At 36.7% G+C, this 24,834-nt stretch overlaps 1 protein-coding gene across 5 annotated transcripts in view; it reads left to right on the top strand.

The window, feature by feature from the left end:
• RAPH1 (Ras association (RalGDS/AF-6) and pleckstrin homology domains 1) overlaps positions 1-24,834 on the top strand; it is an 85,351-nt gene that overhangs the window by 47,010 nt on the left and 13,507 nt on the right. For 3 of the 5 annotated variants that reach the window (XM_058840229.1, XM_058840231.1, XM_058840228.1), the window contains exons 5-13: positions 4,716-4,790; positions 12,225-12,302; positions 13,628-13,787; positions 15,953-16,074; positions 17,676-17,741; positions 19,147-19,290; positions 20,500-20,610; positions 23,319-23,417; positions 24,024-24,144. In XM_058840229.1, coding sequence (XP_058696212.1) covers positions 4,716-4,790; positions 12,225-12,302; positions 13,628-13,787; positions 15,953-16,074; positions 17,676-17,741; positions 19,147-19,290; positions 20,500-20,610; positions 23,319-23,417; positions 24,024-24,144 — 976 coding nt within the window. The remainder of the gene's footprint in view (positions 1-4,715; positions 4,791-12,224; positions 12,303-13,627; positions 13,788-15,952; positions 16,075-17,675; positions 17,742-19,146; positions 19,291-20,499; positions 20,611-23,318; positions 23,418-24,023; positions 24,145-24,834) is intronic. The other 2 variants (XM_058840226.1, XM_058840227.1) reach the window with 1 other exon arrangement.

The following is a 24,834-nucleotide window of genomic DNA, read 5'->3' as shown; positions in this document are numbered from 1 at the left end:
GTTAGATGTTTACCATATTGTGTCCATATGAATAAGTTCCATATGAATACGTAATCTCAAAGAGATTGGGAAAAAAAAAGTTCAGTTCTCCTTCCCCATCTTTGGGTCAAAATTACAAAAATAATTCTCAATCTTTAATTCTTGAGTTTTCTTTTGGAAATAGTGGATTCTAATTCTTGAAGCTGGAGTCCAAAGAATTCAGTGTAGTAATGTGGTTGAAATGGAAGCTGTAGTAATCTTTTCAACAAAATTTTGCAAGTGTATAGCCCTGCAAGTGAACACTGTATACTGAGTTTCCCTTGATTTTTAGTTTGTTTCTTAGGGACAGAGAATGCATTTTAAAGAAGGATTTTGTAGTGTTTCTCGACTGTGACATTAAATCCAAAATAGTGGCACAAGAGTGCCACCAGCTGGTTTGATTAAACATGTGTATTTATTATGTTAAATTATTACAGAATTTTGGAAGAAACATAGCAAGACAATTACATGCAAAAGTCCTCAGTGTGCTCTTATTTTTTTTAATGTATTTTTTTTTTAATGTACTAAGGTATGTTATTCTGCTGTACATACCTGGAGTGAATGATGTCTTTGAATATACAAATAGTATTTAACAAAAAAGCAAGTTTTTTATTTAACATGTTTAAGGCATTAGAACAGTAAGATAAATACTTCAGAATAGCACTAGCTCATATTTTTCTTACAGTTCCCACCCCAATTTTTGATCATTATATGTAAACTGTCAGTGTAAAGAACACAATTGACACCTTTCTGACTCTATTGTAGTTTTTAAATGCTGGATGCCTGTATTCTCAGCCCTTACCTTAAAATCAGAGGAATTAGATACAATTCAGTATTGTATCAGCAACGAGACTGAATCTTTTTAAATTGATCACACTTTTCTGTATGAAGTGATAATCAAACATAATAAGAAAATAGATCAGTGTTCAGATTTTGCAAAAATATTCAAGTAGAATTGAAGAAAGGTGGCCATGTATAATACAGCATCTGAATTGTGAACCAGTGGCTGCTACTATGGCAAGATAGGCTACATGGCCTTTGTGCTTCAAATCCTTGCTAGGCAGCTCAGTTTTATCACCGCATCTTCAATGCTTTTCTTAAAATCCAGCCATCAGTTATTAAAACTGATAAATGATAAAAAATAACTGTCTGTAAAAAATAAATCTAATATGCTTAGTAATTCAGTGATAGTTTAGAAATAATTTCAGTTTTGGGGTTCTTTTGAAACAAGCTCTTTCGTTTTTACTGCATTTGCAGTAATAATTTTATACTAAAACTTATAACAAGGTATGGCTTTTACTAATGGCTGGATTTTAAGAAAGCTATACTACACGTAAAAAATACAACTTAAAAAACCCCAACACCTAGTAGAAGAAAAGAATTGTAGGTAGCTTTAGAGTGTGCACATGCTGTATACTCTTTTTGCTTGCCCTTCTAAGTGCTGACCTAGACATATGTGATATTCCAAAGCTTTTGGTAAATTTGCATCAGTTCTTTTGACTTTGTGTTATTGATGTTGAATTAGCTACACTGAGTATTTTAGTGACTGCAGGAATGAAGTACTCTTCCATCACTGTTACAATCTGCTTCTTCTGCAATTCCATGCTTAGTATAAAGGGCTGTATGGTTTCGTCTTCTCTAAAGCTGTTGTCAGTTTTGATACTTCCATTGTGTTTTAGACTACTTTTACCTTCCAACCACATTTTATTCTGGTTGTGTGACAATTTGAAAATAGCCCTTTACAAGAAATTATGGCCTCGTACTGGGGAAGCAGTCAGCTTACTGGAGCAGGATAGAAAAATGCATGGTATTGCAGTAGTGGGAGGGACACATACTAGTTTATAGAATTGGAATTGGTTTTATAGCCTAGATGAATCTAAGGTGAGGCACAGGGGGATGAGTTTGCCAGAGCTTGAATTCTTGTTGTTGTGATGGGAGCAGGTAGAAGAACAGTTGCTTTTCATGGTGGAAGACTAGAAATGTCTCCCTAGGAGTAGTTCATATTTTGGTTTTCCTGAATGTCATTGCTGTTCTTTTTAGTCTAGTGAAGTACTTGGGATAGAAAAGTAGGTTAATTTGCTTGGCAAGATCAGGCATTTATATTGTCAGAGCTTTGATATGTATTTCAAATCCTTAGGAGGAAGAGTGGGCTATTTAGATCCTCTGAGTGGACCATTGTGATTATACTGTCTAGAAAAAAATAATAAAATATTTCTCTTCCCCTGAACAATGGAATATTCTAGGAGCAACATCTGTTTACCTCAAAGCTTGATGTATGAACTTATGTCTTTCTTTGAAATAGACTAAATGCTTTAAAACTAGATTGTGAAAGTAACACATTGTTCTAAAATGAAATTTAATTTACCTACTGGTTTGTGCATGCCACATATTTAAAAACTTCTATGTGCCTGTAGTTACTGTTTGCTGAGCTATGATTTCTAGAACTTGGGCTTTCTTGTTGCTTTGCTACTTCCGCTTATTCTAACTTTTGGTCTTGTGCAGTACTGCAGAATTTGTTATAGGGTAGGAAGAAGCCATGCACAAAAAAATGTCTAGAAAAGAGCTGTTGTCTTCCTGTTTCTAGGCATGTTATCTCTGTGGCTCCAATTCACATAGTTAGTTGTCATTACACTGGTGTTCATGTTTTACTGGCCACCCCCTATTCCTGTAAAATATCATTATCGAAGTTTCAAGTGGCTATTACGTTCTAAGAAGGATATGCCCTTCCCATTTTTGGATAGAAGTTCCTTAGTGGAGAAAATGTATTTAAATGCAAGATAGCAGCAGCCAAGATGATCAAGATAGGACGAAGGTTAATTAGCCTACCTTGACCTTCCCTGTAGGAGAAATATTCTCCAGCAAATAGTATTTCCTTTAAGGAGAGATTCTGTATCCTTTCTTGATCCTGACATTATTGTTGACTTACAGGCTAAGACAGAAGGTGACTGAACCCTAAGGAAAAGGCTGCAAGCGTACATTGTAATGTTCCTTTTACTGCATTGCTCCATTAACCAAGAAAGTGATGCATATTAATCAGAGTCCATGATGACTAACAAGAATTCTATGAAGAAACTCGTAAAAGAATTTCTTTGAACTTGACAAATCCATAAAAACTGGATTTTTATGTATACTTTTGGAGTTTGGATTGAGCCAACTATTTTATTCTGCAAGTTGTGTAGCAATATGTTGTAATGAAGCTATCCTAAACTGATTCTGTGGGAAGTTACAGCCAATTCAGTGTGAAGGTAAATAAGTTTTAAATTTTTAAAGTTGAGGTTTTATGAACCCTCAGCAGTGTGGCTTGAGCGAGGCAGCACTGCTATGCATCTAAAACATATGATGTAAATACAGATTAATTAATATGCAGGCAGAAAAATCTTCATTTACTCTGTAACATAAACTGTGTCTGTATTAGTGGCGAAATATCCAGGTGGAACTTTGGCTGGAGGCTGGGTTTAACTTCAAATGCTGTGAAGAGTCTTTCCTGAGGTGTACCTTTTAAAGCCTCCTTGAGATCCTTAATTGCTCATCCCAGCATGTGGCAGTCACATCGATAAACTCCCTGCAGGAACTGTATTCACCAAGCTATTTGAGACTGCCTTGCATCAAGTTGTAGACATAGGCTCTTCATTTCTTTCAGACTATACCTTATTGTGGCATTGAAGAAGTGGGATTCTGTATTGCTAATTGCTAAACAAAAATATAATAGGCATGTATAGTTGTTATGCCTTGTTCTGTATAGCATTGAAACAAATGAAACAATTAAAGCTTAGACAATTGTAACCACATGGGACAAAAGTTGGGGTATGGTGGTGGTACACAGAAGATTTACTTCATGCTCTTGTAAGTTGTTTAAATGCTCTTGTTAAGTGCCACAGTACTGGTCTAATTTCTGTAGCAGACTGGACTGTGTGGTTCTGCAAATCACTACATGATGATGGTTTTGTTGCCTGTAACAGGTGCTGGAGAAGATCATCACTCTGGGGTCTGTTATTAATTGATTTCTGTCTTTCTTTACTGGTTGCTTCCCCTCTACTGATTTTGCTTCCCATTTTGAAAACAGATGAAAATTTATTTTCTGCTAATTTATCTTCCCAAGAGAAGCCACAGGGATTTGTAATTTTATACTTTGTACTATACAAGAGAAGAGAGACTTAAGTACTTTAAAAAAAAAAAAAAAACCATGAATTTTAAGTCAGGTTGGTTTGTTGATGTGGTAATATCTTCCTTCTTTAAGACTGAAGCAGCAACCCGTGTAGAAAGCATAAAAAACCAGGATAGTGGCTCTGTGTTTGTGTAGTGGAAGTACAATGTTTAGTTATAAAAGACTGGACAGGATTTTGAAAAACATTTTAAGAGTGTATTTTCTTTCATAGCTCTAAATGTCTTTACAAATAAGTTTTTTCTTGCAGAAAAGAAACCAGTGGCAGGTAAGAAAAAGTTTTCTTAATTCTATTGTGTGACATTTTGTACGGGAGAAGATTAAAATAGTGTCTTCTCTTAGCACAGTTGCTTTTACATCAGTGTATCAGGCTCATCGTATTTGGGAATGTTCATGTTTTTATGGGAGGGGAAAAAAGTGATGATGTAGGGGTTTTTTCTTTAAAGCTCTGCTTTGTCTTCTGTAATCAAGACACCATAAAATTACTATACTGACTTCCTTTGACTTATGTTCTTTCTCTTTCTTTCTGCACAAGCACTCCTATTTGGACAGGGAAACCTCCCTTCTTCTGAGAAACATTGCAGGAAAACCTTCTCATTTGCTGACCAAGGTGATGATGCTTCTTTCTACTGTATGTGACTGTTTCTATGTAGAAAGAATGCTTTTGGTGTGTGCTATACTTCTCCACCCCTGCCCTTTCCAGGAACTTCTGTGTTTACTTACATTATTTTCCTGATTATCCAAGGTGCTTTTAAAGGGTGTATTGTTTGTTTCTGCAGATTTATCAAAGTGTTCCAAGTTCTTGACAAATACTTAATAGCCATATTAACAGGTAAAATGCCTTAACTGAGAAGGAAATTTACTGAGCTAGGACTTCTTTTGTTCTTATTGCCATTCAATAGTTTAAAAAAAAAGAAAATATCCTAGCTGTGAAAAGTATGTGGGAGTGTTTAGTAGTTTAAAAGCCAAGAGTAGCCTTAAAATAGTTCTCTTGCTGTATCAAAGACGAACTAGTAAGGGATATATTTTATAATGTTTTGAATGTTGACTGAATGTAATGTGGGGAGAATATCCTAGTAAGACAGTGGTCAAATGAGCCAGGTATGTACAAATCTTGATTATAAATTCATTTTCTTTCCAGGAAAGAGGTCAGTAATGTACTAACAGGTCACAAATTGTCATTCTATTTGCTAAGAATTGTATCTTCTATATGTATTTCCTTTTGAAACTAGAGGACAAGGGATGGAGCAAGCTATAAATTGCTGATGAAAATACAGTCTGGGATGAAGGACAAACAGATTCATGTAGCTCAGAACTTTGAATATTTGGTAGCTGAGGTGTGTCAGATGTCTCTGATGCTAATACATACTGCAAAACCATTTCTGTGGTTTTTTTTTTAATTCACAGACATTCTTGTGGAGACACCTCAGGCAAGCCTGAAGTAACAAAATGCAATTTGGTGACCTCAAAACAATAAGGACAATGTTCACTGGTTGTCTGTATTTCGCAATAAAAGTTTAAAACTAGTTTACTGCTTTTTCTTAAATACCTTAATATTCTTCTCAAAATGCTCAGCATGTATCTTGACAACAGATTTTCAGGCTATCTTCCAGAGGAGTACAAACAGCCAAAAGCAAGTAATCTTCTGCTCTTGTGATTGTTTTGCTTGAATTTTAAGTCCATACCTCTGCCTTGACCCACCCCCAAAAGCTTTCGGCCCCCCCTGCACTGCCCAACAAAGCAAACAGCCATCAAAACAGCAATTGGCTTGATTGCAAATAGATTAACAGCAGCTGTAACACAAACAGAAAACACAATTTTCTTTCATCTCCATGTCTTCAGGTCCTCCCTTCTGGTTGTTTATATGTGGGATTATGAGTGTTAGTTACCATACAGTAACTTAATTTTTAAAAGTGCATTAAATGATCCCTTTGTGTCATATGACCATGGAGTAGCTCCTGTCAGGCATTCTAATACACTCTAAAGTTAAATGTTTGTATTATAAATCTTTCTGTTGGCTAATTAGGCTTCATAGCTCTGATTCAGGTGCTTTTGGTGAGCCTTCTGATTTTCTGAGGCTAATGTTGGTCATCTTGTGACTGTTTCAGTAGAGCTGTGCCTTCCACTTCTGACTCCTGAGCACGCAGGCCTGGCGTGGAGCTCACTGGTTCCCTTCTGACCTCCTGCAAGCAGAAATACCTTTAGCAAAATGATGAAATGGAAGTCCACTTAGCTGCTTAGAGCTCTTGAGTTTGCTGTAACATTGGATAAGCCTCACTATGAGTGAAGCAGTCCCAAGAAATGGGACATTTCCGTGTACCAAGGTGTTAGATCAGTTGACTGTAGGATCATATTGCAGGTCTGTGCTGGTATCCCTGGGGTGTCAACTGTTTCTTACTGTCTTTACCTGTTTCTTTTTCTTCCCCTTCCCTGGTATGTCTGCATCTTTTTGAGACTAGAACCATTTTTTTCTTCTGCTAATATAAGTAATTGTAAAAATTCTAGCTGTGGACTAGATCCCTTCTGCATTACAACCATGCACACACACAGTTCCTGTTGCAGCATAGGGCAGATCTCAGCATGGAAAATGATGTATTGGTTTTGGTGAGCTCTTCATTTTTAGATATAATTCCAGGTGTTACTGTTCACACAGCATTCAAACCTTTGTTTGAAAACAGAAGTGAAAGCATATGTGTAAAGTAAGTTACTGAATATTGAAAATAAAGCAATGTAGCTTTATTGTCAAATCTGCAAGCTTGTTTCCCTATGACTATTGAAAACTAAGCTTAGTAATGTAAAATTAGAATACATGCAGATAATTTTGAGAGAATATTCAGGGCTCAAAAATACATCTCAGTTTTGGCCATGAAAATAGAAATGTAACATGCTGGATTTTGAAGTGAGCATTTCTTCCACTGTTCTGATGCATGTGAAGCTGAAACTACGTACAGGAAGACAGATTATAGTGATTTAATGAAGTAATGATTCAAATAGTATGTTAGCATCTGGAGGGAAAGGAACCATGTTATACCCTTTCTTCCCAAATAGCAGGTATTGCATTCTTCTCTTCGTGTTGACCTGAAAGACAAAAATTCTTATGGATGTTCATTCCCTCGCTCTGTAGATTTTGGTCCTGCACACTGTAATTCCATCAGACTTTTATTGTGATGTTGGCTTCATGCATCTTAGGCCACTCTCAGATGCGCTCATTCTTGAATTAAGCATCTGTTTGAGATTTTTTTTTTTTAATGCCGTTTAAAAATACAGCAATTGACTTCTAATCTGCAAGGAATGTAAGGACAATCTAAAAGCTTTCTGAGGAAGTTGTGATGGCCTATGTAATGTTAGTGTCACCTTTTATCTTTGTATTACGGTAATGATATATACTTTGTCATTATAATAAAAACATAATTTATATATTTTTTATAATAATCTATTGTAGCAGCATTGTTAGATAATCAGCGAGTCTTCTGAAATCTTTCTGCCCTGTTCTGCATATCCCTTGAATTTTTTGTCCAACTAAAACTCCTTGTCAGTTAGTTGTAATGTCTCCTCTCTTATACTGTAGTCATCTTTCCACTCTCAAACTTGGTGTGGTTTCTGGGGCCTGTTCTTCCACCTGGTTTGTTTGGGTTTCCTCCCCTTCCCTTTGCTGTTTTTCTCCTGGTCCCAGGTCTCAGTATGGATTCTTGTGTAACTGTTTGCCCTGGTGAGAAGCCTGGCCTAGGGCCGTTAATAGGCAGGTCCTGTTCAGAGGCAGATGGATGATGATGCAGTGCAGATGGTTGCTTCAAGGCATAAAGAGCCAGTGAAATTCCTTCGGATTTTTTATTTCATCACCACCAGATTTGTCAAATCTAGCCTGAGTAGCCTTCCAGGCAGACAGCAGAATGCACGTCTCTGCTGATTAAGGTTGTGTTCTGCCATACCTTGAAGCATAACTTCAAAAGGGCACAAGTCTGCCTGGAGCCATTAACCAGTGGTGCACCTGAGAGGTCAATATCAGATGCAGGACTTTTCAGCATCTTCCTTAGTGATATGGGGCCTTCTGTGCCCTTACAGACTGCAGGGAAGATCCCTTTCTGTGGGAAATAGTGACAAAAGCCAGTGTGACTTCGAGATACATTTAAAATGTAGCTACTGCTTTCCAATTTCAATTCAGAAGCCATCTTCTGTGTTTTAGTCTTCTAATAGCAAAAAGTTTGTGAATGGTGAACAAAGTAGAGCAAAGGAAAAATATGGCACTCTCCAAGTGTAGTAACATTATAATATCTGAGACCTTTTCAGCATTCTTTGAATCAGGTGCAATGTTTTCCATAACCAAATGTAATCTTAGGTCAAAACTTTAAAATGCAGGTGTCAGATTTTAACAATTGTCCCAGAATTGTCCTATTAAGTGAGGAACTTGTTGCAATTTGATGGTGATGCATGTTGCTCTTATAAGAGAATATGCTTTCCTGACAGAGGTGGAAATGACTCTTCATTACGTTTTGTGATTTTATAAAGTGTATGTGTGTGTATGTATCTCCTTGGTGTGTTTCCAAGGCTTGCCTGTGCCTGTAAAGGCAGTCTAACCAGGGAATGGGTTCTGATGAATCTTGCCTGCTGTGTCAGTTCTCCAGATCAGTCTGTGGTGGAGCCGTGTGTGGCCCATGGCAGGGCTGTGAGAGCTGTGGGAGCAGTAATGCTGTGCAGGGGATGGGTGTGTGCCCATGGCAGGGCTGTGAGAGCTGTGGGTGCAGTAATGCTGTGCAGGGGATGGGTGTGTGCCCATGGCAGGGCTGTGAGAGCTGTGGGAGCAGTAATGCTGTGCAGGGGATGGGTGTGTGCCCATGGCAGGGCTGTGAGAGCTGTGGGAGCAGTAATGCTGTGCAGGGGATGGGTGTGTGCCCATGGCAGGGCTGTGAGAGCTGTGGGAGCAGTAATGCTGTGCAGGGGATGGGTGTGTGCCCATGGCAGGGCTGTGAGAGCTGTGGGAGCAGTAATGCTGTGCAGGGGATGGGTGTGTGCCCATGGCAGGGCTGTGAGAGCTGTGGGAGCAGTAATGCTGTGCAGGGGATGGGTGTGTGCCCATGGCAGGGACTGACATTGTCTGTGCTGCCTGTGAAGCTGTGACAGCGCAGCAGTCCTGCTATTTACCTGCATCTTTTTAACCCTTTAGCAACTCCTAGCACTGCTGCCAGTATTTGCTAGCAAAGGGGAAATAAATACTGAAGCTAGATGTGGTTGGACTGGATGTGCTGGCCCTGTTAGCTGGTGGCAGTAAATAGTTTACATTTGCAGTCAGGTATTTTTGCCATCTGTCAGCTGTCTCCCTTTGCAGTGAAAAGGGCTGTTAGCTTATTAGTACAAGCTGATGGACTGCACATGCTTCCTCCTGGATAGAAGCTGTGCTGCTTTCATGTACAGGGGGAAGAGAGAGCCTGTGGTTGTGCTGTTCTTGGGTGGCTTTGATGGGCAGGGGACTGTTTTCTTGGGCCATTAGGAGAGAAACAGAATACATGGTTGTGGGTTTTGGGGAGTTATTAAATTATTTGATTAAGGAATAATAGTTCTTCCTCCTTCTCCTATGAAACATAATTTGCCACATCAGCAGTGATGCAGCAGTGGCCTGAGCTTAGTTTATTACTGCCCAAAATAGCTCAAAATCTTTGACTAGTATAGGCTTTCAGAAATTTCAAATTCTTCTTTTCCTCGCTGTGTTTTCCAGTTAGGGAATTCAGACCTCTTTTTATGATTGTTCACTGGTTGAAACCAGTTCTTATTTTGATAATTGCAATTCTGTTTTGTTTTGTTTTTAATTTAAACTGATTTTGTTAAACTCTAATAAAGTATAAAGAATCCTAATCTCTGGACCCACATTAAATTCAGTAGGAGATGAAAAGTAATTGGTACACATTAAAATAGTAAGTCTTTAAAATCCTCTTTGGTCTACATATTCATCTATTTTCAAAAGCATTTTAGGGAATGATGGATTATAAACTTTGAGGTCACCAAATATATTTTAGCTGTATTGGCACAGGTATATGATAGACCACAGCTGCTTGTTGCTGGCCCTGGTGTTGCTGTCTGTGCATTGTGGCAGGCAGGTGCTCCTGGTGCTTTGCACTGGTGTACAGTGAAATGGGCTGGAAAATTGTGCTGATTTGGTTAATAAGCAGCTTTTCAAAACTGTGAATTACAGTTTCTCCAAATATATGATAAAATGAGTCTTCTGCTTTTGCTGATTTCATGATGAACAGGTACATGGCATCACTTTTAAGAACTGAGAAATCTTTCACAGAATCACTGAACAAGCTCAGTTGGACGGGACCCACAAGGGTCATTGAGTCCAACTGCTGGCCCTGCACAGGACATCCCCAAGAGTCACCCCATGTGCCTGAGAGTTGTCCAAGTGCTTCTTGTGCTCTGTCAGGCTTGGTGCTGTGAAGCCTCATTTTTTACTAACAATTTATTTCTACACATTAAAATGGTTAATGTTAAGGAATAGGAAGAATAAAAGATTCTATTATCATGGCATGGTTTGTTTTTCTTAGAATGCTAATCTGTTGTAACGTTCCTAAGCTATAGGACACCATTGCTATTGTGAAAAAAAAGCTGTGGTTCCCTATAGACTATAATAAAAGCAATGTTCCTGAGTAAGTCAGTGCCCAGATAAGGTTTCAGGCTCACATTATTTCTGCTCATGTCAACTTACTAGTTCACTTTATTGAAAAGAATTATGTTTCTCACAAGGCAGTATGCTGTTCTGTCTAGCTGATGTTTTTTTCTGGTGCACAGGATGGTCACAGATGTGAAGGACCAAAGCTACTAAGCGTGCAATAAATAACAAGGGAATGTTCTTTAGCAGCTGGTATGAATATTAGTAATTTATTGAGAAGTCAAAACATTAAACTCTGTGGATTTCAGAATAGCTGAATCTTTCTTTTTACCAGAAAAGTAGCCATCTAAACATGTGGTAAAGAAACTATGACTTACATTCATAGAAGAAAGCAATATAGAACTAGATGCTTATAGCATGCTGAATGTCGTGATGGGATGTGGTACTTTGGCTCTGGGAAAAACATTAATTATTCTTTCTTAAGGATGCTGAATATTTTGGAAGGGATTTGTGTGGGTTTTAATAGACTTCTTGGTGCTAGAGGTTTCAAAGTACTTATGATGGTTTTAGATATTAATCACAATGAAGATCTACAGTTTAGCATTTTGAAAGTCTGAAAATTGCATCTGTCATTTTCAAAACAGTGGTTGCTTTTTTAGCGCATGTTTCAAGTGCAATTTCAGCAGAAATGTCTATAGTCTCCAGAATTCAAAAATCTTTATTACTAGTCTTAAAAAGACAGTTTTCTTTAGCATCAGCAAATAGATTTAAGCTACCTGAATTTTTAATGCATTTCCAATTGTAATAAAAATAGATTATGTAGAAGAGCAAAATAATGCTTATTTGCTATTTTTAAACCAAGGAGAAATACAGCTTGGATTTAGTAAAGACAAAAGGAGTTTTCAAATCTCTTGCTCCAAATGGATTTAACATTTTAAAATCTTTCAAACTAATGCATGTAGTATGGAATCCTAATTATGGGATTTGTTTCCATCATTTCTGTGTGCTGTTAAATTCAGATACTTTTTGCCATGCTAGCTGTGTTTTGTGTTGATCAAGCAAAATTTATTGGGTGTATTCCTTTGTATACTCTTGTTGAATATGTATTGTCCCAACCTATGACTGTAAATATATAATGTAAAATATTTGGTAGCATAAGGCTATTTACAGTACAGGAGAACAGAGAAATGCCAAATGTCTAAACAGAATATATACCTCCAGTATGTTCCTTTGGAGTTAATGGCAGTGGTATCTCTAAATTAGAAATACTTTTTGTCTTAAAAAGTAATAGTTTTCATCATCACTAAGAAATAGTTGGAGATTTATAGGTGAGCAAATCAGCATTTCAGTTCATGTTTTAAAAGTGTGGTAGCCTCAAACAAAAACCCACTGAAACCTGACTGAAGTTTGTGTTAACTGGAATTGTGTGTTGTGTCCCCCTAGGAGGAACAGGCTGCTAAACTGAAAGCTGAGAAGATTAGGGTTGCATTAGAGAAGATTAAAGAAGCACAAGTGAAAAAGGTAAGTTAGTTATACCAATTTATTAGACCCTTACTTTATTATTTTTTTTTCCACTTGGAAAATGCAGGCAAACTTCATTTGTGTCTATTATCCTTAAGTTGCCCTTTATAAAATAGGAGCACTGTAGTGTTCTAATCTTCAGTGGTAATGTGCTTTCCCATCTAGATTGAACCTAATCAGGGAAAACAATAACATTATGTTTTTCTAAAGAAATAACTTGTTTTTCAGCTAGTGCTCATTGGGAAGATTTTACCAACTTCCACCCTGAACTGAAATGAAGGTCCAGCCTCCTGAGATTGTTCTAGTATATTCTTCAGTCACAAGTTTAAAAATTGTGCCTGTTTTCTTCACAGCCTTTCCTTCACAAGCCTTTTCCCATTATGCATAGCAGGATTTGCCAGTGCTAAATGGAAGAGAAGTATCCAGGCTAAAGACAGTGATTACCAAATGGAAAAAGTCTACTTCCACTACTTGATGTTCTCTCAAAGAATATAGAGTGCCCTTAAAATTTAGCATTTTTATTTTATGACTGGAGTTTTTCAGTAGCTTAAAATGCCTTTTGCATTAACTGTTTGTAGATCAAAAGCCAAAACACTGTCTTGGCTAGAAGATGGGAATTAACGAGTCAACCAGTGCATTAGAGCTAGTAGGTTTTATGTTTTCCAGCTGAACAAGATGTAAAAATGGAAATAATAATGATTATCAAAAAAAAAAAACCAAAATCTGTTGTCTTAAGTATTTTTTTTGGTTTAAAAAAATGGCTGGATTTTTGTTTCTGGACAGTGACCTCTTTAAAATGCCTATGAAAATCCACTGTGTTTTAAAAGCAGATTTTTTCACACTACTGTTTCATATTCCCCAGAAAAGTAAGGTTTAATATTAGAAAATACCGTAGGAAGCAGGCAGAAAGCTTAAACTTGCACATCTGAAAAATTCTGATTCTTTGTAAGCTTGTGCAGAGCTCCATATCTATGTTTGCTCCACCTAGATATTGTCTGAAAGACACTTTATTATCAGAACAGGACACTTCAGCAGGAAGGATTTTTCTTCCTTCTTAACACGCAACTGAAGGACTTTCTCATTCTGTTGGGAAGACCTTTATATTTACTTTCTTGTGCTGAAGGAGAACAGTATCTTGTTAAGTGTCCATGATACAAATATCCAGCCATCATTTCTGACTTCTTACATTTTGAGGGAGTGTTTTGATTGAATTTTACACTACTGTAAGAAAACCTTAGAAGAATAAACAAGATCTTAGAAACATTTTTATTTGAAGTGTGGTAGATGAATCCTTCTTTTTGTTTTCTTAATTTTCTGCTTAACAGTTGGTGATCAGAGTCCATATGTCTGATGACAGCTCAAAAACAATGATGGTGGATGAGAGGCAAACAGTGAGACAAGTATTAGACAATCTGATGGACAAATCACATTGTGGCTACAGTTTAGACTGGTCATTGGTGGAAACCATCTCTGAATTGCAAATGGGTAAGTAATAATTATAAGTATTTCTAATATTAATTGATGCAGCAGTAGCCTACATCCTCAGAATGATTTAAATACTTGTCTTCATAACGTTCATTATCCTGTTCATTAATGTAGTAAATGCTAATTCATGTAATAAAGCTCATGATTGACCTTGTTTCAGAATCATCTGAAAATTATTTCTTCTTTTATATTAAAAGCATGGCTAAATTCTGTGGTGTGATACAGAAGTCTTACTAATGTGTGGTCACTGAGCCTCTTGAACAGAAGAAAGAAGTAAGGGATAAAAAACTTACTATGCTTCTTTCTCTTTGTAAATAGTATTTTGAATTGAACCTATTAACTCCTATTGCATAAAGCTATCTACATTTTTTCCCTGTTAAATATTTTAATGCAATTAGCAGTATTCCTCTAAAAGTAGTTAAAACTTCTTTGTACATCATTGCACATACCACATTGCTTATTTAGCCAAAGGATATAGCATATAAATGGAAAATAAGGGAAATTATAAGGTGGATCTTATTGACTTTGATTAAAGAAAAACTCAGAACTGAAGCCAAATACCTTGATTTCAAATTACAATGAAAGTCATTGTTTCCTCTGTCTTTTGGTGAAACCTTGTCTATTTTAGGTAGCGGAGCATGCCAAACGGTTGTTGTGGCCTGACAGGGTATTCTTTAAATCTTCTACCTATCACATGAAAACTGATATCTTACAAGGCTCAGGAACTTAAAAGTTTAATAAACTGTGTTCTTGTCATGAGAGCTGATATGGTTTGAAAGCTATCCAGATTCACTAATAAAGCTGTAGTGAGATGCAAACTTTTGTATCTGTATCTATAGTCATCTGAAGCTTTTTTGTTTTATTCTTCTGTTAGGTAATGACTTTTTTACTCTATTGGAAGACAACTGTTGCTGTGTTGTTGTAGAGCTTGATGGAAGTAATGAATTGTAACTCAGAAGCTTCTTAGAAAGAACTCAGAGACCGCAGTAATGTGTTGCCATCTGACACTCACTGCAGATGACATTTTGTTGCATTCACACTAACATGTTGAGATGTCATCTGTCATCTGAGTCTTCATTAGCAATAGCTTCTAGGTTGTGATCAGCCATATATACACTCTGTAAGAATGTGGAGGAATTGATTTTGTGGGAAAAAATCATGTTCTACTTCCAGGTGCAATTGAAAGGTCAAGCAGGTCCCAGAGGATTCTGAAAAAATTAATTTCCTGAAATGCCACTGTGTAGCCTGTATGAAGAAGGAACAAATTGTAAACAGCTAGATTCTACTTCAGTGTGTTTAAAAGGATGAGGAAGTTGGTCTAGTGGTTTCCCAAAGATTTCTTCTTATTTATTTTGCAATGAGGATTTTCAGTTATTTTCTACTATTTCAGTAAATTTTCCTCTTTACTGTGTTCTCTTTTGCCTATTTTCAGTATTCTGAAGTGCTAGTATTAGAACACTAGTGGTAACTTCTTCAATGGAGAGTCAAAGCTCAGGGCTTTGACTGAGAACCAAAGCTCTCAGAAGCTGAGAAATGAATGAAACATCATTTATTGGGCAACAGAGATTATAGGAAGTAGACAGTATCAGTTTTCAGACTTCTTTACAACACCACTACTAGCCATGGGTATTCTGCATTTCAGAAGCATTTTGTTTTCCTTCTGATCATTGCCCACTACTTTTTGATACTTTATGAGTGAGACAGTTATTTGGGATGTAGAAACAAGTTTTGTGCCAAAAAACCTGCCCAATCCACTCTTCCGGGAATTATGTAGACCAGAAAACACATAAATGTGATAACCTTCTTATTTGTGCTCATAAACTTTGAAATGTTATCATTTGAGTCTGCAGTGTTCCTGTGGGATGACAGGCCTTCTCAGATAAAAAAAATAAAAACATTTAATCTGTTAATGGAACTATAAGCTTGAAGATAAGGGAAGTCCATGTTGAGTGACTGGATGTAAAAAAAATTAAACCAGGCATGTCTAGAAGTGGACTAAGTTCTTTTAGTCTCTTAGCATAACTAAAACTTCTTTCCCGTTGTAGTAGATCTTGAACACTGTTTTCTTTGCACATATGCCTTGTCTCTTGTAAATTACTACAGATTAGTTTCTATCACAAAATGCAACAGATTCCAATGTATTTGCTCACTTGTTATTGCTGCAGAAAGAATCTTTGAAGATCATGAAAATTTAGTTGAAAATCTCCTGAACTGGACAAGAGATAGTCAAAACAAACTAATGTTTGTGGAACGTATAGAGAAGTACGCACTTTTTAAGAATCCACAGGTAAGCCTGAGATTTGTGCTGAGTGTGTGTGTTGGCTGATTGCAGTTTCTTGCTTTTTTGGTAGCATTCATTTCCATACTTTCATTTTGGTACTTGTGTATGTGTTAAAATGCCAGGCAACTTTACACTTGACTACATACATTCATAGTGCTGTTGGCACAAAGTCAATCCCTTAGAGACAACCATGAGCTGAAGCAATCTGTTTGCTAATGTGCTTGTGAATAATTTTAATGCACATGAAGCCAGGCAGTTTCCAGGGATTTACACCCATACTTAGTGCTGCTCAATTATGTAAATATGCAAGAAAGGTGTTGACAGATATTGCTAATAGTAATGTCTCTCCACTGTGCACTGTGCTGGCAAGAAAGGGAAGACAAAATCTAGGAGAATAGTTACTCCATGGTCAAATGGCAAGTGAAGAGTGTGTGTCCCTTCCTGTGGAAGCTGTGACCTGCCTATTTTCACCTGTGTTTCCTGCTCCTTGGCTAGGAAACTAAAAGCCCTTTTTCCTCTCAAATGGTCTCAAAGACCTTTCTTAATGGTAACTACAGACCTGGTATCTGGCAGCACTTCAGTATTGTCGGGGAGTGGAGGAAAAGAAACAGAAAAGCAGAAGGCTTTTTTCTCTTTGAAGAATTTGCACTGAAAATTCAAATGATCTCTGTCTTAACTCATATTTAATTTATTTCGTTGTGAGCTGATAGAATATTTTTATATCTGAATGGCATCTATTTCTAATTTATTTGTTTTATATTTGGTATCAGTTTTGCATGTTCATCCTATGGGACATTAGTTTACTTGATTTTATTTATTTTTAAGATCTAAAAACCAGGTCTTATGGAAGTGCTTTGCACTGAAGCACTGAAACTCTACATTATTTTAAAAAGTTTGTAGATTATAGGTTTACTATCAGTACATATAGTAGGCACTGTCGCCGGAGTGAGGTACCAGCATAAACCAAATATTTCTCCTTGCTTTAAAATGTTGAACTTGCAAAACTTTGTGAATATTTGGATTTTTTCCAGTATTAGAGCTAGGGGTTAGAAAGATGTTTTTCATTGTCCCAGTCTTTTCTAAACTGAGTAAGAGTAAAAACTTACTTAATAAGAAATGGTGCCTGTGCATAATTAAGTTCCTTTTAAGAAGTTGTCAAGTATTTTATTTAGTAATTTTTTGTGAAAATAAATATTTTTCTTCAGCAAAACTCAGACCTAGGTGGAAAGAAGTACATTGCTTCTATGTGTGCTTCTTTGAACACAGAAGTAATGACAGTATGTAACAGATCTCTGGGGTTTTTTTAATTTTTATTGTGGCATTTACAAGTTCATAGTATTTTTATTTCTGGAGCATTGTAACAGAGAGCTGTTTGATCTGTGGAACAGCAGGATGATGTTGTTATGAGGCTGTTAGGTAAGAACTTAGGCTGATTGATATTTCTGGTAAAGGTGATTATAAATTACTTCAATGTATTGTTTGAAAGTCTGACAGTTTCAATTGGTCTACAAAGTTTTGTTCTTACTGCTACAGAAAAATAAACAAGAAATGTCATTTGGCTTGATTTCAGAATGCCTATAGAAATATTAAACTTTCTTTTGTTACAGAACTATCTTCTGGGGAAGAAAGAAACCTCTGAGATGGCAGACAGAAATAAAGAGGTGCTGCTAGAGGTAAGAATGTCAAACCAAAAAGGATACAGTAGTCATTTTGGAGCTTGAAGACAAACTGCAAAAGGTTGTGGTGATGGAAGTTGGTGGACAGAGCTGAATATAATTCTGGAAGATTGTGAATAGAGTGTGTTTGAGATAAATGGCTGTTTTAATTTAACACTGTTTCTGATGTGATCAGTTAAAAAAAGTTTCTGTACTTCATTTTGTATTTAAAATGCCATACACAGTGATAATCAAATTGAGGTTGCCTGTAGCTATGGCTAAAACCATTAAATTTAAGTTGAAATTTGCAGAACTGTCACCTATTTTTTTGATCTGTGGTGGTAGAGAATTTTTACTAGCACTTTCTAAATATTTCTACAGAATTCTAGAGCATGGGTCTGGAGACTGGTCTAAGTTAATATTTCAAATTTTGATAATAAACAAAGTAGTAAAAATTCTTTTCAATTACATTTTTACATTAAAAAAACCCAAAGATTGAATTTTAAGAAATGCATGACAGAAAACTAATTATTACCAAGCACATTAACCAGTTTACAAAAATAAGAGCATAAAAGTATGGAGCAAATAAAGCAAACAGTAAATTATAGCCTTCATAAGCTGAAAACTAAATATTTTTGTGACATGACTGAAGTGCCATAGGTTCCACTTGATTTCCAGGATGATTATGATTTACATAGTTACTCAAAGGTAAATATTTAGGGTATTTCATTTTGGATTAAACTTAAAACAGTTTAACTTATAAGTAGCATATGCATGTTACTAGTATATTGTTAATATGGTTTTAATAAGCGCGTGTTTGTATGTATACTCTGGATGAAAAAATTGTTTGAAGCCACAACATGCAGAGAATTCTGCACAATTCTTTCTGTCTTCTACCATTATTTGTAAGTCTCTGTGCTGCATATTAATCTGGAGTGTATTTAAAGCATTTGGTTTTCTCTGCTAGTTCTTTATAAATAGAAGCTTAGCAGAAGTTGCAGTGTTGTGAGCAGTTAGTAGCAGCAAAGAACTCCTGGAATGAATTGCAGCAGTGTCTGATGGATGCACAGTTAGGTTTGTGTGTGCTTGCACATATGAGGCTAGATAAGGTGACCTTGTGACCTTAAAGCCACTAAAGCCATCGGGGGATCTATTACTGGGAACCAGTGGTTAGAAAATCTTTGCAGTAGCTGCTAATGATTTTTTTGTCATTGTTGCACGGAGCAAATGCTCAGACATCCTATTGTGTTTGTCTGAATTACCTTATTGCTTCTATGATTAATCTGCAGTTCATATCTTATGTGAAAAAAGAGCTGTCCCTGCTGCAAGTGCATTCCTTGGATAAAGAATTTCAGTCATTCAAAACAAACCACTGCACGCTCTCTGTTCTGTCTGTTTCCCAAACTGCTGTGTTTATTGGCAGGAATGCTTCTGTGGAAGTTCTGTAACTGTGCCAGAGATTGAGGGAGTTTTGTGGCTGAAAGAGGATGGTAAGAAATCTTGGAAGAAACGTTACTTCCTTCTTCGGGCTTCTGGAATCTACTATGTCCCTAAAGGGAAGGCAAAGGTATGCTACTTAAAGCAATTGCTCTGAATTGTTTATTGCTTTTAAACAATGCACACAAGAGTTAGCTTTAAGCTTTGGCTTAGCTGTGCCTTTCCAAGTGCCGTGTCTCTTAATTAAAAGGCTGGCTTTATCATGGAAATATGGGTGAATTTTTGTGGCAGCACTTGATGTGAAGGGTGTAACCCCAGTTTAAAAATACAAGAATCCAGGGGTCTGCTTCTTGAGTTAGATTAAGAGTTAGGTGTTCAGAAATACTTGAGGAAAAGCTTTGGGTGGAGTTAAGAAGCTGGTCTTTGCTCAAGCAGAATTCAGACAGAGGACCAAGTTGCTCTGCAAATGTTGATCATGAAGTATCAGACCAACTCCACAATCAGTCTGTATAATTTCATTACGTTTAGTTAGTTCATATAAATGGGATTCTTTTTGGACTAATTGGTGCTACACTTTTTGAAACTGGTAAATATAATTCCATTTCTTCAGGATCACTTACTGCTGTTCTCTGTATCAGTAATGTAAAATAAGTAGAAAGCCACTACAGATACATTATAGCTTGAAGGCTGAACTACTTGTGAGTTCAAGTCATTCAGGAATCCATCAGTCTTGACAGCATTAGATGATTCCCAGTACAGGAAGTCCACCTCCCACACATCTGGGATCAAAGAGGAAATCTCTATCAGCACAACAGCTCCCTTTAGAGCTGAATGCATGTCAGATATTCTTTCCATAATCTTTTGCTTCATTAAAACAATCTGTATGCAAGTAGCCTGTTGAAATTCTTTTCCCTACACTCACTGCCAAGCATCTTTAGAATTCTACTCACAGTCACACTGGAATTTGGACACCTTGATTATTACCAAGGTGAAATGTAACCAGCAGCTGATAACTTCCTGATCAACCAATCATACTTACTTTCTCCTGATACCTGCTCTGAGTAAACATTAGCAGTCCACTGTAAAATGTTGTCAAAAGGCAAAATGCAGACAAAACACAAAACCCAGACTGAACTGAGTTAAAAATGAAGGTGTGATGAAAGTTTATGCATAGCTGTATCTCCTTCTTGTCTTGGTAGTTTTTGAATCAGATTAAAAGTAATATTTGACCTTAACTAGACCTTATATTAGCATTGGGTCTTAGCATTAGACTGATAGTGTCAATGTGTGTGGATTTTTATAAAGCTCCTTTGTAAATGACTGTTTTTGTATTTACTAGGTCTCACGGGATCTTGTGTGCTTTCTACAGCTAGACCATGTCAGTGTTTACTATGGACAGGACTATCGGAACAAGTACAAGGCACCCACAGACTATTGTTTAGTGCTAAAGGTAACGCTGCAGCAGTTGGCTATACCTTGAATACACTCTTGTTCTCAATCTGAACCATCAGCTGCTTTTCATTTCATGTTCCTCTAGTTCCTGTATACAATGTGAACGGTTAGTGAACAGTTGTTGCCTGTTCTCTGTGCTGGTCGTGACTTCATGGACATTTTCAGATTGCCCTGAATTGTTTTATTTCCAGACTGATGAGTGCTAGTCTATTTAATTGTTCATTATACTCTAAAATATACACTAAGGTCTTGTTTTTCATTTGGCAACTCTATACCTTAAAGCTGTTTAGGTCCAAAGAGATAATACCTCTTGAAATGCTAATTCCAGGGAGTTATCTTCTCAGTGTAGGTCCAGAGTAGTACAGAAATTGACGTTAAAGATTCAAGTATACCATTTATGGACCAACCAGAGGGAAAAGGGCTGCTGTAAAGGAGGCATCTTCTGAGTATAAAGGGCAGGTAGAAAGAACAAGTAACAAAACCAGTTATAAAACCAGTGACCGGATCTTAAACAGATCTAATAACTTGAGTACATCAAGTTATTTTAATTGCATCAACACATCTCCTAGTTTCTGTTGACTCCCACATAGTGTTCAGAATGGTGTCAGTTCCTGCAGGATAGCTGGGTACCAAGCTATTTTAAAACAGACTTTCACACTGTGTTCACAGCAAGTAGTGTGTCTTCATGGATTTGAAATGGTGCCAGGAACAAGAGGTGGTTATAGTTGCACTTTTCCCCTCCCTGCTCTGGAGCTCCTGTGGTGTTGTACATGTCATTAGACCATTTACTGTGCCTGGAGTGTGTGGCTGCCAGTCCACTACCTGAAAAAGAACTTCATTTTCCCTTGGACAGGGCAACATTTCTTGGAGATACTGAGTATTAAATATGGAACATGATATTACTGGAGAAAGTACACAGCTGAAAATGGAAGTACTTTTAATGTTCTTATAGGTCATTGAATGCAGACAAAAATGTCAGTATTCGTAGGTATATATAAATTCTTTGAATTTATAAATAAATTCTTTTCTACTTACATGTCACTTTTGTCTATATCATTTGAACAGATTAATATTAAATTATTTTTTCAGCCTTTTTGACCACACAAAGTAGATTTTTTTAAAAAATTATTGCCATTCTGAACATAAAATTTAATAGTAATGTTAATGAAGACAAAATGTTTAGGAATTGTCCCTAAGTAAATTAATGGAGTAGATTTACACCAAGTAAAGCTGAACTTTCTGTGTGGAACTGATGAATCACCAAATTGTTGTATTAAGTAGGATTCAGTTCTGCCTTCATCAGTTCTTATAATGTTACATCAATGTTTTCAATTAGTACAAATGTATAGAAACCACACAGTTTTTAAAATAGAAATAGAGTTTTGTGCCTCACTAAGCAAGGTAGTATCTCCTCTGGGACAGGTGAATGGCAAATACAAACTGAAGGTCCAATTCTCTACTGACGTCCAGACTGGATTTGTCTTTATCTTCACTCCTTAGTTTATATCAAAACTTAGTGTGCTCAAGTTGCTGTGCTATTGTTAAATGTAACATTTGTGTGCTAGTATATAAAGTTAATTCCTTGATCCTAAATGTCAGATTTCCGAGAAGTTATTTTATTTCTATATAACCAAATTTTTGAACAAGTCTAGGAAGAAGCTGGCTTGTTAGCAAAGTAATTGTATTGCTTCTGTAGACTCTTCTTTATTATACAACATGTGTGTGAAGGAGGCTGGTAGTGAAACATGAAAACAACTATCTACTGTCATAAGAAAATTTGTTATAAATATTTTGTTTATGGACATAAGCATATTATGTTCATTTTAAAATAATTGTGTTGGAAGGCAACAGGATAAAATATTGTGAAAAAGCTTAAAAGTTTTTTGATATATTTCAGACAGTCTTCAGTAAAGCTTGAATATCTACAATCCCCTAGTAAAACTCCACAGTGTCACTGAGCTGTAAGCTAACAGATGAAATGATTAGAACTGGAGTATCCACTTACCCCAGCAGCTGAGAGACCTGTAGCTTCTACAGCATGGACAGGAAACAGCCGAATAGTCCATCCAATGATTTCTAGTGTCTGATTTTTGAAAAGCATGCCTTTGTTTCTTGACTGCTGAATTGATAAATACAGTGCCTTTACATTTTTTATGCATGCATGTGAGAGCATCAAGTATCTTCAGATGATAGCCCTGTGTCACTAGGGTGGAAACTTTGAAAGCTCTACAAGCTGAAAATGCAATTGTGCTTAACAGCATGTCATTTGGGGAGTGTCTCACTTAAGTCTGCAAAGGCAGAGAAGACCAGTGTGTTTGTTTTCCTCTGGTTTGGGGAATTTTTGTGTGAGAGAAAGGCGAATTATCAGTTGTCTCTGTCAAGTGGTGAGTTAGTCCATAGGTACAGAAGACTCTTGGTGGATAGAAAGTACTACAGCCCTAAAATAGTAAAAGACTTGCCCTTTCTTGGTGTTTCAAACTTAAAATCAGTACATGCAGGACACACTGCCAAGTGTGTATGTGAAGCAATCCCTAATGAAATTCACCTCCTGAAATATTCTGGAACATTTTTAAGTGGGCTTAAATACAGACTACCATTGAAGAGCTTCCAGCATTAGGTTTATCTGTATAGACCTCAACAAATAAATGCTTTCCTTGCATTCCTAGCTATGAAAACATTGATGAGAATGTACAATTTCTTCTGCAGCATCCTCAGATCCAGAAGAAGTCCCAGTATATCAAATATCTTTGCTGTGATGATGTAAGAACTCTACACCAGTGGATCAATGGCATCCGCATTGCTAAGGTAATCCCCAGACAGTCTCAAGCCGTTGTCATGAGTAGTTGTCATCACCTCCTTAAAACCATTTACAGCTGCTTAGCAAAGTACATGGTAAATCTGACTTCCCTCTGTTTAACTATTCTGAATATGAATTGTAAAATCCTCTTATATTTTTCATTCCTTAGCAAAATTATCAGACTTCGTTATAATAATTCAGTAATGGAGCCTTTTCTTCTTGTTTCTGCTGCACTCTTTTCACATGACAGTTCTGACATACATCATGAATAGATTTTAGCCAGCTCCTTTCAGATTTTAAAACAGAAGGCTTATGAAAAAAGAGAATTTAGAAAATAGAGTTGATTTCCAAGATCCTCAGCTTGTCTTACTTTATTCCTTGGGCCATTTCTTGCTTAACACTCTCTCTTCTAGCATAAATGAATTGTTTTTCTTTCTTTCAGCAGTTCACTAATACTATTAATATTGCCTGAACTCCTTAACATAGAGCCTGTATTGCTTTGGGGGACTGGCAGGAGGAAAGATGTAGTAGAGAAGCTGGAGGTGGAGCTCAACAGTCTGAAAAGAGTGTACAGCCTATATGGAGTTGTTAAACTTGTTTGTCATTTTGCTTAGTACGGGAAGCAACTATACATGAACTATCAGGAAGCACTGAAGAGAACAGAATCAGCATATGACTGGACCTCCTTGTCTAGCTCCAGTATCAAGTCAGGCTCCAGCTCATCTAGTTTGCCAGGTAACAATGTTATCTATCTCATAATACAAAGATTCAATTGCCTTTATCATCTGCTGTCTGGATGCCTCGGGAGAGACTATTGCAGGAAATGGACTCTTTCTCCAAAGTCTTTCATGCTATGTTTGGTCTAAAACATAGACTTTATCTATAACATTCATGTATGTATATATATAATACAGGTTAAAGCCTGTTTTGCTATATTACTTGCAGTGATGTATGTATTTGAAATATGTGGCACTTTCTTGTTCACCTCCAAAAACCAATATTTTTCTTGTACTGAGAGGAGGAAACCTCATTTCAAATTCCTGATGCCTCTATGTTCACCTATTTGAAAACATTTATATTGTAATGATGCATATAACATATATATGTAGTTCTTAAACTGCTTTGTTGACTGACATATTTCAAATTGGAAAATGATAAATAGCCCCTGCCCAAAGGCAAAGATCCAAACAATCTCTAGAGAAAACTTTGAAAATGCTGTTTTGGTTCCCATGTCAAATTGTGCATATCTGCATTAATGTGCTCCTGTGTATCTCTCAGCAGAACTGTGGCTGGTTTCTTGTTGCATGTAACAGTTTAAAAATCAATAAATGGTTTATACAGTGTAATTCCATTGTTCAGAGCTGTCTGATGCTTTGATGGGTTATTCAGAACCTTCAGGGGCTAGGTTCTTTATTGAAAATGTGC

The sequence above is a fragment of the Poecile atricapillus genome, chromosome 5 (genome assembly GCF_030490865.1).
Source record: "Poecile atricapillus isolate bPoeAtr1 chromosome 5, bPoeAtr1.hap1, whole genome shotgun sequence".
Taxonomy (NCBI): Eukaryota; Metazoa; Chordata; class Aves; order Passeriformes; family Paridae; genus Poecile; species Poecile atricapillus.
Note: the sequence above shows the minus strand (reverse complement) of the source record. Positions and strands in the feature narration are given on the sequence as shown.